A 19,056-nucleotide genomic window follows, 5' to 3' on the forward strand; every position below is an offset into this window, starting at 1 on the left:
AAACCCAGCCAGGGATCAGACATGACAAGCATGGACAGACTGAATCTGGGTCTTTACTGGTCTCCATGATAAATCATGTTAAAATAAAGACGTCAAAGGAGCGAGTCATCCACAGTTCCAACACATTACTGACATGTTTCACACCCTTAACAAAAACTTAACCAAGCAAGACAACAGGACCGTACATCAAGCCTGTTAGTAAGGACATACCAAGCTCTGAAACCAAACAACACACACTGTGTGACAGAACAGCTGGGTGATACACACACCACTGGAAGACCATGCAACAACAGAGCAAACCCTACAGACAACGTGCAATACGGCTTTACAATGTAGATGGGCAACACTCTCAACACCACATCACAAATGGGAAAAGAAGGCTAAAAACCTTCAAGAGTCAAGATATGGAAACACTGTAAACGAAAACAGCTTTCTATTTTTAGTCTTCAAGATCCAACGTCCTGAATAAATATTATTACCTACTGCTTGGTGTCGTGTGTTATAAAAGAAATACATACAGTAACAATAAAAACTGCATGTTTGCAGAAATGGTGAAAAGAAAACTTAACAGCTAAAGAAACAAAACCGAAAATATTGCTTAATATTTGAATCATCGGCTGTCTTTTACTCAAAGATTCAATCTACACATTTAGAAAAACACATTTTTAATCGTTTACAGCAAGGCAAAGATACTACATTCATTTTTATATACAAAAAAATATCAATCAAGTTGGTTAATGGTGTGTTTAAGTGGCCAATCTCACTGTTTGAAACAATGAAAATTATACTAAAAGGTTTAAAAATAAAAAAAATGCAAGTCATGAAATCATTACTGTAAAACTAAAAGACTAAAATATCCGTGCAATGAAATTTAAATTTAAATTTAAATTCCATATTTTGTGTTACTCTTTATAATTCTTTAATATATAATTTGTTAGATAGTGAATCAATTTTTGTAGTTTTGCACAGATCCACAGTTAAAATCAAATAATCGAAATGTAATTCAAGTGCAGACTTTCTGCTTTATCCAAGGGGTTAAATACTGTATTAGTTGTGTAGTAATTATAACCACTTTATACACCGTCCCTGATGTCCAGAGGCTAAAAATAACCAGACGATGGACTGACAAACAGTTTCATGGCCAGGAGAGACCTGTTTCATTATCATGATAAATAAAGGAGACATAATATCTGGAGTGGATACAGCATCCCAAAAAGATGTCAGTGTAAATGAAGGAAGAAATAAAGACTAGTAGAGGCTCAAAAGCTCAAATAAACCTTTCAGAGAGACAAAACTTTACCACCCTGTGCATTCTGTAAAAAAATAAATGCACTGATGACCTCAGCAACACCAAAAGGCCTGAAGGTGCATGATGACAGAGTTTATGATCCTTAAAAAAAAAAAAAACACTCTCAAAGTGCCGGACGTATCAGGTCTACAATCAGGTGGTTGCTTCATGAATGGAAACACAAAGGCTTCAGACAGGTGCAAACCACTGATTTCACCTCAAGAACAAGAAGGCCTGATGAGGACTTTGGCAGAAAACATCTCAAAGAGTCTTCACAGTTGTGGAAAAGAAAATCTTCGGACAGATGAACTCAATATAACTTGTACTAAAACGATGCCCATGGGCTCTAGTGTTAAGGTCATCGACTTCAAAGACAATCAATTCTAATATTTAAAATTATGTCCGTTTGTCCAATTACTTTTGAGCATCTGAAAATCAGGGCTTGTGTATAAAAATAGCTAAAATTCCTAAACAGTTAATGCAAAATTGTTGTTAAACCCCTTAAATCAAAGCTAAAAGTCTGCACTTCAATCACGTGTCGACTGCTTTACTTAAAACGCACTGCAGTGGAGTACAGAGAAGAAGAAAAAAAACACTCTTTTTCCAACAAAATATTGACTTAGCCTTAATACCAAACTAAATACTGGACTATTACTGGAAATACTGCCCATCTCCATTTCCGTGCTCATGTGTTTGTTGTCCATGCTTTTACTAAGGTGGTCAGTGAGAGCATGTGGGGTAAACAAAGATGCACTGTCAGGAGAATACACAGCTCTACTCAAAAGGTCTATGTTCTGTTCAAAGGATTCAGTTAATACATCACAGTTTCACGTGAGGACAGAGACAAACAGGCACAGCCACTTACAGTACAACAAACTACAGTGTCAATTACGACGATACCTGAGACAGAGCTAGCTGAGCAACTTGGTACAGAAGATAAAGGTGCTCTAAACTGGGAGATGGACTTAAGTCACAAAACTAAACACGCAACCACACGGCGTACCACACAAACACAATGATATACAAGTGGATACGTAAAAACACGTAAAAACAAACCCGGTGGTAAACACAGGCAGCATGCCCACGAGCAAGCCAGAAAATGGAAAGAAAAACAGAAGAAAAGTGAAGAAAGCAGAACATGCAACAAGACAAAATAACTGAGAAACAGCAGGTGGAATGCCTAACTACATATCCACAGATGCGTATGTGCATTTGTCTCTGGGTATTCGGGTACAGAAGTGAGGAAATACTAATGGCAACTTTTACTCTAGCCCTGAGGTGAAATAACAGACACTGTTATGAATTGTGTGAATTGTGAATGAATTGCGTTTAGCAGATTTGTTTCAGATTAGAATTTAAAATGTGGGCGAGCAGTTGCATTATATGCATAAGTGTGTAAATAACTAAAGATAAATGCAGATATACGAGCCATCAGGCACCTTTAAAAAGACCTATCACCACCCACATGTACAATTAGGAACACTTCAATCTAAGCCAATCCAGTATGCCATAATAACCCACAATCACTTTACTGTTAAAAAGTTAAACTATCAACTTTCTAGAAATGTCAACAAAAATAAAAACTTAAAATTTACATTTATGGAAATGCTGCTTTAGTGGATTGGGTTAGGTTACACAGTGTTAATATATAAATGAATGTATATTTAAATACTCAATCTAGAATAGAATCTCTTTGAAAAGAAAGAGTCCTAGCTAAAAACACATATAGATATATATTTAACAAATACAACTATAACTGTACCTGTGCAGGTGACTGTGGCAGAGGTGTGTGTGTGGGGCTTTGAAGTGATGTGCTACTCTGGCTAGATGAGGCAACCTGGAGAGGGACAAACAGAGAAACGTGGGTGAGAGAAAACAGTGTAGATCAGGGGTGTCCAACTCCAGTCCTCGAGAGCTACTGTCCTGCAGCTTCTAGATGCATCCGTGTCTCGACACACCTGAATCAAATCAATGGCTTGTTACCAGGCCTTTGCCAAACTTGATGGCATGCTGAAGAGGTAATCCAATTTGATTCAGCTGTGTTGGAGTAGGGATGCATCTAAAATCTGCAGGACAGTAGATCTCGAGGACTGGAGTTGGACTCCCCTGCTGTAGATATTTACATAAACAAAGATACTCTTTGTGTTTGACACCGAACAAAATGGTTAATTTAGCAAACTGCCAAAAGATAATATGGCTGCATTCTGACTAAATAAGTGTTACAATAAAAATGTAAATGTGACCAAATTATAAAGGGTCATAATATAAATGAAATAATTGACTATAATTTATTGCTCAATCAAAGTTCAGTTCTTTGGACCCCACAGCGTACTGATTAACACATTGAAATTACTCCTGTAGTTGGGAGTAGTCCACTTTGAGCTACATTTGAGCCAACACAAAGAGCTGTGAGCAAGGCTTCACCTCCTCTAACTGACCTCACTAAACTGGGCCTCTTAACTGAGGCCCTGAGAGTTTTGCAGGTTGCCGCTCCAAATAAAGCTTGAGGTGATAAATTTCCACCTTTCTGTTCAAATCTAACTCCCAATAACTAATATGTAGGTGGCCAAAACACCGAGACTTGAAAATAATGCTAAAAACCAATGCCTACCTGTTGGGCAGTCCCAGAAAGTGGTGGCTGTGTGCTGGCAGGGACCAAAGCAGGTCCTGAAGTTGGCTGAGGGGAGGACACCTGAGTCTGCTGTTAAGAGTCAGATTTAGAGAAAGAAAGACAGAAAAATGGAAAGACAGGACCAGATGCAACGTCGTAGGACAAAACAATGGAGGATGGAGGAGAGAAATTGAGAGAGATTATGGACAAGAGAGAGTAAAAGAGAGAAAAAGACAATTAGAACATGTTTGTAGCTTTTGGATCCAACAGTATGCATGAGTACAAACACAAGGCAGTTCTGCTCTTCTCTAGCAATCATTTTTAATCTAGATCTTCCTCTTGTGTATGCACACATGCAAACAGACACGTATACTCTAATCCGACGACAGATATATGCACACTGATATCTAATGTATGCATATACGCAGCTTGTAGTATAGCATGTACAACAGTATGGGCACGGCACTGGGGTTAGGCAGGGTGTAAGTAGGATTTATTTAACATGCAGGTCAGGACCTAAGTCATTAACAGTGATGATAAAAAGGTGTTATATAGCCAACAGAGCACAGAGTAAAAATTGGAATACTCTCTATGAATTAACTAAGATGTTTTAAAACACTTGCTGCTTTTTCAGATTTCATCCTAACACCACATGTCCTGTTCATGGCCCTACCTCTGACTCTGACAGAAAGTCTGATTCACTTGAAATGATGCAGGCTTTCTTTTGAGTCAACTTATCATTTCAATTGTATATTTGATTTTCAATCCTTTGAATTTCATGATGGTCATCACCCTGACAGGCTCCTGTGTTCACTTAACGAATTCTTCAAATACTCTACAGTAGCACAGAGATGACTACAACCAATCCACTGATGACTGAACCCTTAGAAGGCCGGAAGCAACTGTATACTTGTCGTGAAGCTCATCCTGAGAAAATATGGGGAAAGCTTACGCAAGTACGGTACGTTGCACCAGACGTACGACTACCTAGCTTTCTCTAACATTACAGGGAGTAACACAAACACATAAGAGGTTGCACAGACGCAATATTTAGTAAATAACGTTGCTAAAAAGATCAAGAACTTAATATAAATGAGATGGAAAAAAAGAGCTACTGATGGACGATGAAAAGGAAAATGAATAAAGGAAAGAAAGTAAACAAGAATGTCAGCGTTCTAAGGGTTTAAAGAATTTCAGCTGTGACCTTTGAACCCTGTGTAGGAAGTTGATTTTCATTGTGGGCAGGAAATGATAACATAATATGTTAAATTAAAGAACTGGCTCGAAGCCAAGCTCTTTAGCATTTACAACACAAATTGTGAAACACACAGATGAACGTCTCTCTGCATGGTTACATTGCTATTTTGTCTAAGCCTCCTTTAGTTTTGTTGTATGTTTCTGTGTGTTTAAGCATACAAATCAGCAAAGTCTTACATCTTTATGTGAATTCAGACGTTGCGTTAAATGTCATAAAATGATATCAAATGTGCGCACGTCGACGTCTTAAAGATGCCTTTTTTAAAATGTACATCTAGATTATTCATCTTAACCATTAACCTTTAAACTCCAGATCAAACTGACTTTGGATTTGTATGGGCTAAAATTCAAGTATACTGTAGACACAGTATACCAGCACAAACACACATTTCTCATATACTTTCATATATGAACATACAGACAAAATATTACTTACTGATAACACCAAAAATTCACAACATAAACACAGAGAAGAAGGGAGCTTAGACTCGGCTCATAAAGCTTTTACACCACAGAGTGTCCCAAAGAGTCTTACTTTCAACGTAATTATCCATTTACTAAAAATAATGCCTCGAATGTTAAACTTAAAATTAAATGGTTCTGGTTTCATGTTTTTAACCAAAATATTTGAAAGAATCACCCCTTTTCCTTTAATGCTGTTGAAGAATGAAGAAACTACGAAGGCAGACTCTCTGTGGTGCTTGCACGACAGAAAAGGGGGGATTAAATCACAAAGACTACATGAGGACATAAAGAAAAAAAAAATACCATAAATAAAATATGGAGGAAAAAAAACAACAGGGATTGGTGTAACAGACTCTGGGTCAGATTACCAATAAAATTCAATTTCTTTTGCTAGATTGCACAACATTGTTCCAATTATTTACTGGCTACGGGGTCCAAGAACAAGACTGTTAGAAGGATAATATATAAAAAAAAACTGCCAATCTGTGAGCTGTTAATAATTTATAATCAAAAGCAGAAAATACCATAATTTAGGAATTACAGTTTAACCATCAATCAAAACATTCTATGTAAAATTTTGGTATAAATTTCAAAATCTAAACTAGTAACTGACCCAGAGGTCTAGGTGTGGTTTCTAGTTCTAAACATTGTACCAGAGGGGGGTTAGCGGCCTGCATGGCCAGCAGTGACTCGTGGTATGTCATATCAGGTTGAGCTGGCACCATTCCCCCGTGCCGGGCCCAGGAGCTCTGGATCAGAGACTCCAGCTGATTTGATGACGACCCCCCAAGCGGGAGCTCGGACGATGGTGTGGTGGGCAGAAAGTTCTGCACTGAAGGCGGATGCCCCTGGGGATCTGCGTGAAGAACTCCCCCTGGTGAATCGTAAGGCGCAGTGGAGGACGAGCGAGGGATGGACTGAGCAGCTGAGGACTCGAAGGAAGGAGGAAGAGGTGGCGGAGGTGGTGACTGGAACTCTCCTGCATCAGAGGAGGTCAGAGAGTCGCTGGAAGGATCGGGACTTCTGTCTTTTACAGTCAAACCTGCGTGGTGAAGGAGGAGACTTCCCGGAGGTAAAGGGAGCTCCGGACTCACGTAAGAGTACAGCTCTTCTGTCACTGGCTGCAGACGACTATATGTGCCGGAGCCACTGGATCCCGTCCCAGGGCTGTCCTCTAGAGGGAGGTCCATAGAACTCCGTCTGGCCCGGTAAAGTCTGGATGCCAGGAGGCTTGGATCTCCAGCAGCGGCTGCAGCTGCAGCGGCTGCAGCTAAATGAAACTCAAAAACACTTCCGGTAGGTGGCGGGGCGTCGGCCATTACTGGAGGTGCAGAAATAGGAAAGGAGGATGAGGAAGCATGCTGTGGAGCATAGCATCCCTCGGATGATGAAGAAGACATAGAGCCAACCGTGGATGCACTCATGGGGGGTAAGGGTGGCGGTATTGGACTGTGTGCACTCATTCTTTGCAGGATATGAGGATGTAAGAACCCTGCTTGAGATGGAGGACCAGGATCAAAACCCAAACCAGCAGCTGCAGCTGCTGCCTGCCTCTGCTGATGGAAAAGCTGGTGTGCAGTCATTGGGTAGCCTCCATATGCCATTGCTTCATAATGGTCCAATAAGGCTGCTTGATTTAGATTGAGTCTCCTCACTGCTTCCTCGTGCTCTGCTCTCATGTCTTTGAACCCATAAAAACTTGGATCAGATTGTCCTGGGAGATGGAGGGGTTCCCCAACACCAAGTCTTTGAGCAGCTGCTGCAAAACCAGGATTAACCATGAAGAGAGAAGGAGCCTCAACACCCTCCATGCCAGAAAAAGGGTGGAGGCTGCTCCCGTAACGAGGGTAAGCAGGCTGAAAGTGTCGGGTATGCGCCTCGAGAATGGAAGTGCTCTTGCGTCTCTGAGTGTTGTAGGCCTTTGGAGGCCCAGTAGGAGGAGGTGAGAAGGAAATGGGACGCTCAGGGATAGAGGGGAAGAAAATAGTCGGGGGGTCTGGGAGAGTTGGAAGAGGGACGTTCCCTCCTGCTCCCCCTCCTGTGCTTGGTCCTCCGCTGAAAGGGTGTGGCATTGAATGCTGCTGTGACAGTGAGATACAATGGATTTAAGAATGACACTCAGAGAGAATGACACAGAACCACAGTAAAGGCCCAATGAAATGGAGAAAAAGAGCATAATTTCAAAGAACACCCCAAAATAAAAAGGGGGATGGGGGTAGTCACCTTCTACACTTAAAGGAAAATTATGTGGTTAAAAGCTGTTTAACAAAGTGAACCAAACTGGTAATGAAGAGATGGGAAACTGGTTACAATAGACAGATGAAATCACACACAGCTACAGCACAAAGACACAAGACAAGACAGAAAAGGACAGATATACACCATCACAGGTGGAGAGAAAGTGAGTTATAAAATGCAAAGAGAGGAAAGGTTGTCTCAAAGGTTGACATTATCCTAATGCATCTGCAATCAGGAAAATTGTGTTTTATTTCAAACATATCTCTGCAAAATGTTGACCTTTTAAGCAGCCAGCTGCCGCTTGCAAAAAAAGGTAGACTGCAACACTTTCCAGAAAGTGCAAATATCTTCTCACAGATTCTTCAACCATCACCTACGTCAGCGGTCCCCAAGCCTCGGGCCGCGAGAGCTGAGGCTCGGGTGTGAAATTTATGGTTTTCAGGGCTTTTATTGTTAACTCTGTTTCCCTAGGTCTTTTCCCGTGTTGTAGTTGTGCGTCTCATTTTGAAAGAAATGTTTACGCGTTACCATTGTGACCAGAGAGCATTCAGGGGCAGAGAGGAAAATCTCCTCCTGAAATGCGCCAACTCTCAATGCTGTTGGTGCATTTAAGGAGGACGCTGCTAATAAAGTTACAAAATTACACGGCGAATATGCGTTTATTATTACATTTACAAAATACCACAGTTTTTGTCTTGGTCGTATCATTTAATTTTGTTGTATTTATCCGTGACACCTTAAAGGCCGGTCTGTGAAAATATTGTCTGACATTGAACCAGTCCGTGGCGGAAAAAAGGTTGGGGACCGCTGACCTACGTCACATCTTCGCTGTCTCTGCATGTTATGGGAACATCCTGCATTGTTTTTATACCAAATTGCTGTAAAGTAACCAGTTTTCCTGATTCAGGATGCACATTTTATTAGAGCATTTGACTACAGAGCAGGGTTAAAGTAAAGTGCAATCACTGCGTATTTAATAGGACTATGCGGTGGCCAGTGGAGGCCGAGAGAGTTTTATAGAGACGTATGTCTAGAATCAAAGACTCACAAACGAGTCTGAAAATCTAAATGGAAAAAAAAGTGAGCACGTAATACACGTATTTTTGTGTAACAGGCTTGCTACACTAACCCTTACAGGAAGTTTGAGAACTTAAGTAGCGCTAATCTAAGCATACTACATCTAGTTCATGTAAAGTATCCTTTATGCCAGCTGTTGTTCTTCTAACTCACCATTTTAACTTTTACTGAATTTCTCTGAAGCAATGAGCTTTTATATTTTCTATATTTAATAGTGCAAATGTACATTTCTTAAGATCAACAAAGGACCTTATCCTGGTTGCTTAAACCAGAAAAATGTTCAAATCGTAACCAAGAAAAATAATCAGCACTGAAACAAACTGCATCAGTTAGTAATATGTACATGGTGTCATATTGTGTTTCCATATGCAGCATCACTTGGAACTTTTCAATAATGCAATTTTGCATTTTTATAAATCTTTCATTTCAGACTCAATGTGGCCCATGTCCATCATCTTTTTCTCTCTCGTCCTCTTTGGTTCCACCACTATGGCCCAATTATCTCTTTAGAACCTACAGGGGTTGAGAACAGGGCAGGTAGGCTGGCCCGCCGCTGCCTGGCCCTGGGCTGAGACGAGGCAGAGTGAAGGGGCAGGACTGTCTCCAGGGCCTTGGAGAGGCACCTAGTGAATGTGTCCCTCTCTGATGTGAGAGGTGTGCATGATGAGGCAGTGGTGTAAGGGGACGAGGAGGACAGGTCTGGAGGTGTGGCGGGCTGTTTTGGAGGAACAACCAGGGGCGGAGGAACGTGAGAAAAGGAGTAGGAGGAAGGGGGAACGCAAACAGACATGCTACGACATCGACGGTGGTGCGACACAGGCTGCAGGCCAGGGAGGGTTGATGGAAGAGGGAGTGACCAACATGAAAAACAAACACAAAAAGAAAAAAAAAGCAGGAGAAAAGGTACTTAAACACAGATCGCAGCAGTTATAGCGAAACTTAAAATAAAAACCAAATCATACCATAAATAAAAGCCACAGTTTTACAGTTTTTACATCATCGAAAAAACCCCCAACAAAACAATTACAGTTATTTTGTGAGCGAAAATGTTTCAGATTTATAAACAACAGGTTTCTCAATGGAGCTAATCATTTGCAAGTCATCTATCATACCGTTAAAAGTGTCCAGTTTCACAAATATCACAAAGACACAAAAATAAACTGTAAATTAAAGAAACAGAAAAAAATATGTCAGACTTCAAATAGAACAAAGAATGATTTTTCAAAATAACTCATTAGGACCTCATTTGATGTTAGAAACAAGCCAGTCTGTCTATTTCACCACCTCCAAAAATTGGCTTTGATGAGAAAATAAGCTTCCTGAGTAATTCAGTTGCAGTTCAAAGAAAGCCTTGAAAGGACATTATTTAGTTATATAGTCAATCGGTGTACATCTAGGTGAACAACAGCAGTCTCAGTCTGTGTGGATGCTGGTAATTTAGAAGTCAGATGAGGGCATAGAACCCAGAAGTCATCGCGTGTAATGGCGAAAATTAAAATTAAAACGTTCACCTCTCCATTACCACTACTTTTAACAAGAAATGTGATTCATACGCTCCAGATATAAATAAGTCAACCTAGATCTAAATCTTGGCCACTAAGAGAAAGCGCATAAAACTATGTCAGGTCCTTGAGAAAAAATATCTAATGCATTGTAAATAAATAATGACCTGCGAGTGATCTCAACATGTTCCTGTTTGACGTGTGTCCAAACAGATGTGCCCGACTATGAATGAATAAAACAAATGAAATACACCAAACAGAAAGAAATAACAGAATGACCGCAAAAATGAAATTTATAACTGTAAAGGAAAAAATATATAGAGACACAAGGACAGGAAAGCAGGGTTTAAAGACAGAGAAGAAAGGTGGTAACTGTCTGATAATGAGAGATGCTTTTTTTGGAATAAAGAGAGTACTCACCGACATCCAAGGTACAGATGATGACATATGGTACTACGCTGGTAGTACAGACATAATACGTCTGACTATGTTTGACCTTACTGATGGATTAAAGTGGCTGAAATATTATAACTGCCATAATGGGTTAAATGTTGAAGGCTGCATGCCTCAGTGAAGAATAAGTCAAATCAGTGCCTTGTGTTATTTATCTTCCTGAAGTGTAATAAAGTTACCATCTTTATTTTTATAAATACAGGCGGCTGAAATTCCCCACACCATTTCGAAACACCGCAAAATTCATTCCAACTCACTCCCACTCCAACACATGAAGCAGCGCTCACTGCAAACTGACGAGTCATGTTTAATCACATCCGTGAGCATCGAGAACATTCTAACCGTCACCGATGTGGCATGACTGTCACGTGTAGTGACTCATTTGAATGAAAGCTCCACTTACCATTGGCTGCAGCGGCTGGGCGTAGCCCGGGTGCTGCTGTGGGGTAGCGGAGGGGGTGGGGGGATAGGGGGTCTGGGGCTGGGAAGGAGGCTGGCTAGAAGGGGGGCAGCTGTACGACATGGTCAGCTGACCCAGGTGGGGGGAGTCTGAGGAGAAAACAGAGGAACCCTGGCCACTGTCCACGCCTCCTTCAGCTGACAGGGACACAAAAACAGACTTTTTACTGGAGTAAACTTTTCTAATGCCCGACTCTAAATACTGTATCGAATTTGAAAAGTGGGCCAAGAATGGCTGCTTCTGATTTGAAGGAATACATTTAAACTTGATGCTAGAAAACCTTCCTGGCCTTGGTGGGCAAATATAACAATTGTTGAAATCGACTATTTAGACTAGACCTCCTTATCTGGGTACTTACATGTGTGTGAGATGCTCGCCTGCTGATAGAGAAGCTGGTGCTGCTCCACTTCGGTCTCCTCGGTCTCTGCCTGCAGACAAGCATGCACAGGAGAGGGTCAAACTGAAGCAAAATAAGAATAAAACTCCTATTTCTCTGACCCTAATGTAAAAAAATGACTCCACCATATGATAGGAAGAGCAAGCAGTGGATAGACATGACTGATATGCTTACATGTTGGAAAAACAGGGCTTTAAGTAACTGACTAAAAAGTGAAAAACCTAACATACCAGATCTCAGTGTGCTCTTGTAGGAGGATGTGCCACCTTCAAATGTTTGATAGTAAGTCCCAATCCTTACTGTGAACTGCTCTTCGAGACTCTTTTGGTTGGTTGTAATCATTTGAAAAGAAAAAAAAAAACACTTGCGGCTGCCAGTGGTACCCCTCAGCCTCCTGGTAGATACACCTATCTACCTACATGTCCTAATTCTTGAGCTTGTGCAGTAGATGGCTAAGTAATTGTTTTCATTACAAACCTTAAAAAGAATACTAAACTGCACCAAAATCAGTCTGCTGGTTCAATAGACTTATTAAAGTGCTTTTTAACTTAGACACCAAACTAATGCGATGCCCGTCAGTCCGACAGACCTGTGTGTGTGAAGCTTTGTGTGTATCGTGTTGTTGCTGTTGCTGCTGCTGCTGCTGTTGTTCTGCCTCCAGCTTCCTCTTCTCCTGTTCCTCTCGTACCAGCTGCCTCTGCTCTCGCTTCCTCCGGATCAGAGACACGCGGTCCTTGATGGCCTTGGCCATGGTCTTATGGTCAGCCTCAGCAACATAGCCAGACTCAACCTGCGGGATTGAAGAGAAGTCACTCAGAGACACAAAAAAAAAAAAGGCACAACTCCATTTAACGCCATTCATCATTCCTATATGAATGAATGTCCCATTTCCATCTCTCATTACAATATATTTCTTTCCTCATTCCCATATATCTCCTCTGTCCTTCCTAAATCCATCATTTTCTCCCTCTGACATCCATTATTCCACAATGAATAGAGTAATAAATGGATTTGTTCCTATTCACTGTACTCACCATTTCTTGGGCCACATCTTCGGGGACGTCCTTGTTCAGGTCAAAGGAGAACTCGATGGCTTCGTTGTCTTTGTATTTTCCTGCAAACATGTTAAAAATTGCCAATCAGGCAATTACCTATAGTATTAATGTACTGTTACTGGTTGCCCAACAAAACATGCGCTTTGGTTTTTGACCAGTTTAATATATCTGAACACATATGACAAATAGAGTCAGATTTTGTCCTGTGATGTGAATAATGGCATCATCAATAATGATAAAATCATGCCTTACCTTTGAGCTTCTTCACGTCTTCTATCCTGAGCCACAGTTTAATAGCGATCATTTCTCCATCGTCCTCTTCTGCCAGTTCAACCCTGACCCCTGTTTCCTCCTGGAAGAAGGCATGGTTCAACAGGATCTTTATGGCATACCTAGAGAAACAAGGCGAGATGGATCAAGCTCAGTACAATATATTCACTGGAGATTCAACAGGAAAGTTATACCATAAATGAGAGTGAACTGGAATTATTTCTAGATACCACTTGATATCAATTTATTCAAGACCTGCAATCCCTTGTGAGCTGATCCCTAACTCATGAGCTAAGAGGAAAGACAAGATATTTGAATAATCTTCTGGGAATCGTAACATGCTGACGACATGTTGTCCTTAGATAGCTTTGAAAATTGTGCAATCACTTTTGGAGCCTCCAAATGTTTCTTGGGAAAAGAAAAGTAGTTTAAAAAAACATCAGCAATGCTAAAACTGGTTATTGGTTTCCAAGAAAAATATGAAAAAGATACAGTAACTGAATCTGGATAATTTGGAGAAAGAAGATTTGGAGAAAAAAAAGAAGATCGAGTATGAGAGTGAGGGGTAAAGTTGCTTTGGTTAAGCTTGTGAAGCAGAAGACGAGAGACTGTGGTAAAAGTGTTGGCAGGCAAACAGCACGTGGAGAGAAAACAGAGCACTTCTTAATTTCTAACCAAGAAGGCATGAGTTTTTAAAAAAACGTAACCTTTTTTTTTTTAGAGGAGGTTTAACGGATCAATCTGTCTACCCATGAAGAGACTAAATAACAATGGAATCGATTAAATAAGGCCATTTTAATTGTTGAGTTTGCAAACATGCAAACATCCACAGCCCAAGAAATCACACCAAGCCCAGATACACATTTAGCATCAATGGTTTTTGTCTGTGACTCACCTCTCATCCTTGTTAGTTCTGATGCAGCAGTCGATAATTTCTTTCACCTCGGGAATGGCTACCTTGTCAAAGCTGGCAGGCTTCACTCCCTGCAAAGCGAAAATAGAAGAGCAGTGAAGGGAAGGAACCTTTCAGAGAAGTCAAACAAGCACACACATAAAGGATAAAAAGAGCATTGTGTGATTTTAGGCTGTCCCAGACAAATCATGACCAGTGTGACTATATCTTTGGCAGTGGCTCCTGCAAGCAGTTCAAAACTGGTTACTAGAACAATTTTTCCATTAAACAGCCTGACTGGAAAAATTCTGACTGTGCCAGAAATTTAGAGTGACCACTTCTCAACATGATATCTGTTGCTACTTACATATATATATATATATATATATACTTACCAACCAAAGCATATAATGACACGGTGATCAATGTAAAATCAATTCAAAAGATGTTATAATCATATAGCTAGATCCATTAAATACCAATGTCCTACCCTGTTTGTTACGTCTCAGTTCCTAAGAATGCTAAGGTTACATGTGTAGTAGGCACCTTTAAACTCTTTCCTTAAATAGATGAGATTTACCATAAAGTTGGCATATTTATTCATTTTAGATACAGAATGACAATTAAATGCAAAACCTAAACACCAGATCCCCATATTGAGGTGATCTGGCAGCTCTGTAACACCCTCACTTTTGACTGAAATTCAGTTGCACAGGTCTCTGCAATCAATCTCAGACAGATTGTTGAAGGTTTGCAAATAAGTGCTGTTGAACTTATAAACACAAACAGAATACATACACATTGCAATCAGTCTGAGTAAATCTGTGCCGATGAGCACAACTCATCTTTGATGTGTTTCTTTGGAACAGGGCACTCAGCTCAGCTCAAGGTTGTATTGTGGTTTCATTCCTATACAAAAGCAAGGCTGCCAAGCGCCTGTGTCATTTTGCAGTTAAATCCCTGTCCTGCACAACTTTGTCACTTTTTCTATTGGAATTTCTGTTCAGGAAGGACTCTGAATCCAAGTAGTTAATGTGAATTTCTGTTTATGCAAAGCTCAACAGATAAATAAATGCAGTATTATCAGAAACAGGCTGCATGTAACTGAAAATTGACCACATTCAATCACAAACTGATAGCGGACTGGTTGCAGACTGACTGCGAGTGGTTCCAGAACTGGTCCCTGTCTTCAAAGCTCATCATTTCAAAGGCTTATTACACAAGGTCACAATTATTTTGGTTGTGCCACATCTCCAACCACTTCTTTCCCTTGCACGTCTTTAGCAATTAAGTAAGCAGTCACTACAAATCACACGGTTGTTTTTAGCTTATGATGAAAAATGTCAATCCTGATGGGAGGGGTGTCTTTAATGTCTCCATCCAAAGGTAATGAGGCACCACTGAATGGTTTGGGGAGAAAATTATGCTGTGACATTTAAAGTCATCAGATCTCAACTTAACTGAACACTGAAGGAAGCGTTCGGATCAATGTGAATAGTTTAAATTGGGCTGAGAAAGCGCTATTGTGTTGTCTCTGTGCATTTTGGTGAATGATCAAAGTATTACTGCATTATCAGCCCTGCACTACTTATACTCAATTGAGGGTTAGGGTTTAAACAGCTGACAGACAAGAGGTTCTGAACTGTGAGATTGAGTAATAGTTTGACCCAGGGTTAAATTCCACATAAATCCAGTTGTCCCATCAGATATATATAATGAAGTGGAGCCTTTCAGAGCCAATTAAGAGCACATCAACAGAACAAATCAGCAGGAACCCAAAGGGCAGCCCCCTCCAAGGCCTAGCAAACACTGGGAATGACTCCCAAATTATTTGAAAAAAAGAATATAGTTCAAAAAAGATTAAAAGAAAAAAATACACAAGACACAAACAGTGGAAAATAGATGTTAGCGTGACAGGACACAGGTTTTACAGAGTAAGAGATTTTTCAGCACTTGGAAGTAACTGCAGCAGGAACAAGGGACGCCTGAAATCCCATCTAGTTTAAGCCACACGGCATAGCAGAAAGCATCCTAATGAGCTGGACTTTTGTTCTAATCCATTTTATACTACAGAGAAACAAAACAGACTGAAGCAACCACAGACAAGAAAGTCTTGCATGTTCAGTCTTGCATCTCCTAGGTGCCCATCTGAAAAGCAGTTATTAAAAATATGCAACTGGCTGGTAAAACAATCAGAGTCGAGCAAATCTCAAACTGCACAGAAGCAAGAAAAACACATTCAGAACAGCAGGAAGAAGATCAGAGAGAAAGAACAAAACTTTTTTTTTATCACTTACCAAGAAAGTAGTCAAAGAAATGTGACTGACTGATGCGTTTGGAAAAACAAAGAGTTTTAGGCTACTCTGTTTGACTAACAGCTGCTTGTCAGACACGCAAACCAGCAAATGACCACTTCTTTCTGCTCTCCCAGCTTCCTTTCCTCCTTTCTTTTGTTTCTTGGCATGTTTCTCTCCTGCTACCCCACCAGTTCACCATTACATAACAACCCTATCTCTCTCCTTCTCCCCATCACGCACGCACGCACGCACGCACGCACACGCACACGCACACGCACACACACACACACACACACACTCTGAGATTCCAGGGCCAAACAAAGTTAGGACTGACGGGGGACGTAATGCTATTAAGCCTGACAGAAGAAGAAGAAGGGGAGAGGGATGGAGAGAAAGCTAGAGTTTAGTTTAATAAGGCTGATTGGAGGCAAGGAATGTTCCAGGATGAGAAGGACAACGAAGCATGTTAACAACACAATTTGTCAAGCTATAAGAAGCTAAGCCATAAAGCATACCCAACACATCTTCCTGCCAGTGACGCACAAATCATACAAAGAGCCTTTTTTAATTTCTAGAAAAGAACCAATTAACAGAATTTCCTGCCAAACTTTTTAAAAGTGGAAATGTGATCCTTATTTGTCTTTTCTTATATAATATACGCTACTGTTAACATGATAGATGCTTTTTGGGAAATGTTGAGAGGAGCATCTGAGGCTGCTCTAAATATTCCGTTTTAGGCTCTTGGCTCAATGTGATGTCAGTGAGAGGATGCGAGCAACAGGGTCATCTCAGCACACAGCTCTGGCTGCAAGAAGAGCCGGCTGTGTTCGAATCTTTTGTTTGGGAGGGGAAGTAAATGCAAAGGCAGAGGAGCAACTGGAGCTACCGAAGCAGCTTGCTGCAGACAGCAGACAATGAAATAACATCTGGTTACAAGAGGTAGTGAGTTGAGTTTCTCTCCGTCTGTTTCAGCTAAAACATATCAGGGGTTAACTAACTCATGACCAGGGTCTACAGGGGGAGAAATGGAGGATGGAGAGCTGGTTGCATGGATTTGGCAGTGAAATGAAAGGAAGCAGCTGACCGAGGCACCCTGGCGTTGCCACTGTGTTGAGCGTGACAACAACTGACGTTAGCTATTTGGCCTGTTACGTCCAGTTCACGGGAAACAAGCAGAACAAAGCATCACTACGATAATGTAATAGTTTGATCAAATTGATGATGCGATTTTGGTTTTGTGAGACCGAGAAGAAAGACAAAAACCAATCAAAGAACAGGAAGGTAAGAGAGGCAGAGAGCCAGACGGACATGTGGACTGAAATATACTGTCTGAGTTTATTCCGCCCAGGAAGCTTCTTAAATTAAAACGAGAGATTCAAAGACTGAAAGATGAAAGAAGGAAGAAAAACAGGGAGGAAATCCTAATCCAAATCCCTTCAGTTTGAATGGGCTGGACTGTATGGATGGATACTAAAAGAAGCTGAAATGAACATTTAAATTGAATCTAAATGCACATTAATTAGAGTTTTAACACATGGGTTATTAAGATAAAAGCCAATCAGCTCCTAGTGTGGCTATTAAGTTATTAATTTTTAAAGCTCGACTCTCCTCAGGTAACAGCAGCAGTTGTTTAAGCTGGAGAGGATCCTGCACTCATCCGTAACAAATGATAAACTTCTTTTAATTCAACGACATGCACCGTTAGCCTGGAATTCCAAAATAACTGTAGAGTGTTTGAGCATCCTATTTGTTTAGCACTGATACTTTAGCAGCATTAAAAATGTTCCATTTTCAAGAATCATTACACACACAAAGTGTCATGTTCCTGAGTCCTGGACCGACGGTTTTAAATTTAAGACTCTGATTCTTGTTTGTTTAATATTCCATTTGGGTTTTTTCTTTCAGTTCCTGTTTATACACATTAGCATTCTGGTAAACATCACTGGAAATTTTTATGTTATCCTTCTACCACATCCCTCTTGTGTCTTTCTGTGTCAAGTTTAGGTGTGACAGAATCTTAAATCTGGGTGTAGCAGGTCACCTATTTTATTTTGGTAGTCTTTTGTCTCCTGTGTTTTGTTACGCTCAATTACTTTCACCTGTTTCCTCTCATTAGCCCTCAGTGCGCCCTGTGTCCTTGAATAAATTAGCAATGTGTTTCATTTGTTCATTGTCCTGTTGTATTGTTTCCCCCATGTGTTGTGGATTTTTGGCACTTTGCATTTTGGCCTCAGTTTTAGATTTATGTTTTGGACTTATGAGCCACGACAAAGACGGGGCTTTTGTTTTGAACTCGGCCCCTCTGTCCTGCATTCAGATCTTGAAAATGAGAAGAGATTTCAAGAATATTCCTCACGTCTATTAAGCATCACTGTCAGCATCCAGAGAGCTGAGTCGAGTGACGAAAAGAGGGAGACAGCGCTCATCTGTCTGTCTGTGTGTGTATGTGTGCTGGGGTGATGACCTCAGCAGCACTAGGCTTAAAACAGCCTGCATCTGGTCCTCTCTGCATTTGCTTTATTGTCTGTCTCTCCAGCCAACTGTCAACTAAATTTTAGAAAAGGAGGGACATTAACAAATCTGAGAAATCTTATAAAATCTGACTGGATGGGATGATGCCAGACGAAGAAAAGAAAAAAGTAGGAGTTTGTGCCAGTACATTTTTTGAAATGTAATTTGTGGCAATCAGAAGACATTTTCAATAACTCAACAAATAACTAAACTCACCTGACAACATAAAATCCATGTTATTACTTTCATTACGCAGAAAATTTCATTACTGGAAATATTTCTT

General features: G+C 40.5%; 1 protein-coding gene across 11 annotated transcripts in view; it reads right to left on the reverse strand.

Annotated features, from left to right (window-relative positions):
• Positions 1–19,056, reverse strand: part of wnk1b (WNK lysine deficient protein kinase 1b) — a 101,301-nt gene that overhangs the window by 23,012 nt on the left and 59,233 nt on the right. For 8 of the 11 annotated variants that reach the window (XM_085436622.1, XM_085436619.1, XM_085436623.1 and 5 more), the window contains exons 6-14: positions 13,969–14,057; positions 13,056–13,195; positions 12,783–12,862; positions 12,338–12,538; positions 11,710–11,779; positions 11,295–11,488; positions 6,275–7,702; positions 3,900–3,989; positions 3,051–3,125 (exon numbers count right to left, since the gene is read on the reverse strand). In XM_085436622.1, the coding sequence (XP_085292748.1) occupies positions 3,051–3,125; positions 3,900–3,989; positions 6,275–7,702; positions 11,295–11,488; positions 11,710–11,779; positions 12,338–12,538; positions 12,783–12,862; positions 13,056–13,195; positions 13,969–14,057 (2,367 nt within the window). Of the gene's footprint in view, positions 1–3,050; positions 3,126–3,899; positions 3,990–6,274; positions 7,703–9,453; positions 9,757–11,294; positions 11,489–11,709; positions 11,780–12,337; positions 12,539–12,782; positions 12,863–13,055; positions 13,196–13,968; positions 14,058–19,056 lie in introns of all 11 variants that reach the window. The other 3 variants (XM_085436626.1, XM_085436616.1, XM_085436625.1) reach the window with 3 other exon arrangements.

The sequence above is a fragment of the Copadichromis virginalis genome, linkage group LG17 (assembly GCF_057382275.1).
Source record: "Copadichromis virginalis isolate Kocher_CV1m ecotype Utaka linkage group LG17, C_Virginalis_male_GT1.1, whole genome shotgun sequence".
Taxonomy (NCBI): domain Eukaryota; kingdom Metazoa; phylum Chordata; class Actinopteri; order Cichliformes; family Cichlidae; genus Copadichromis; species Copadichromis virginalis.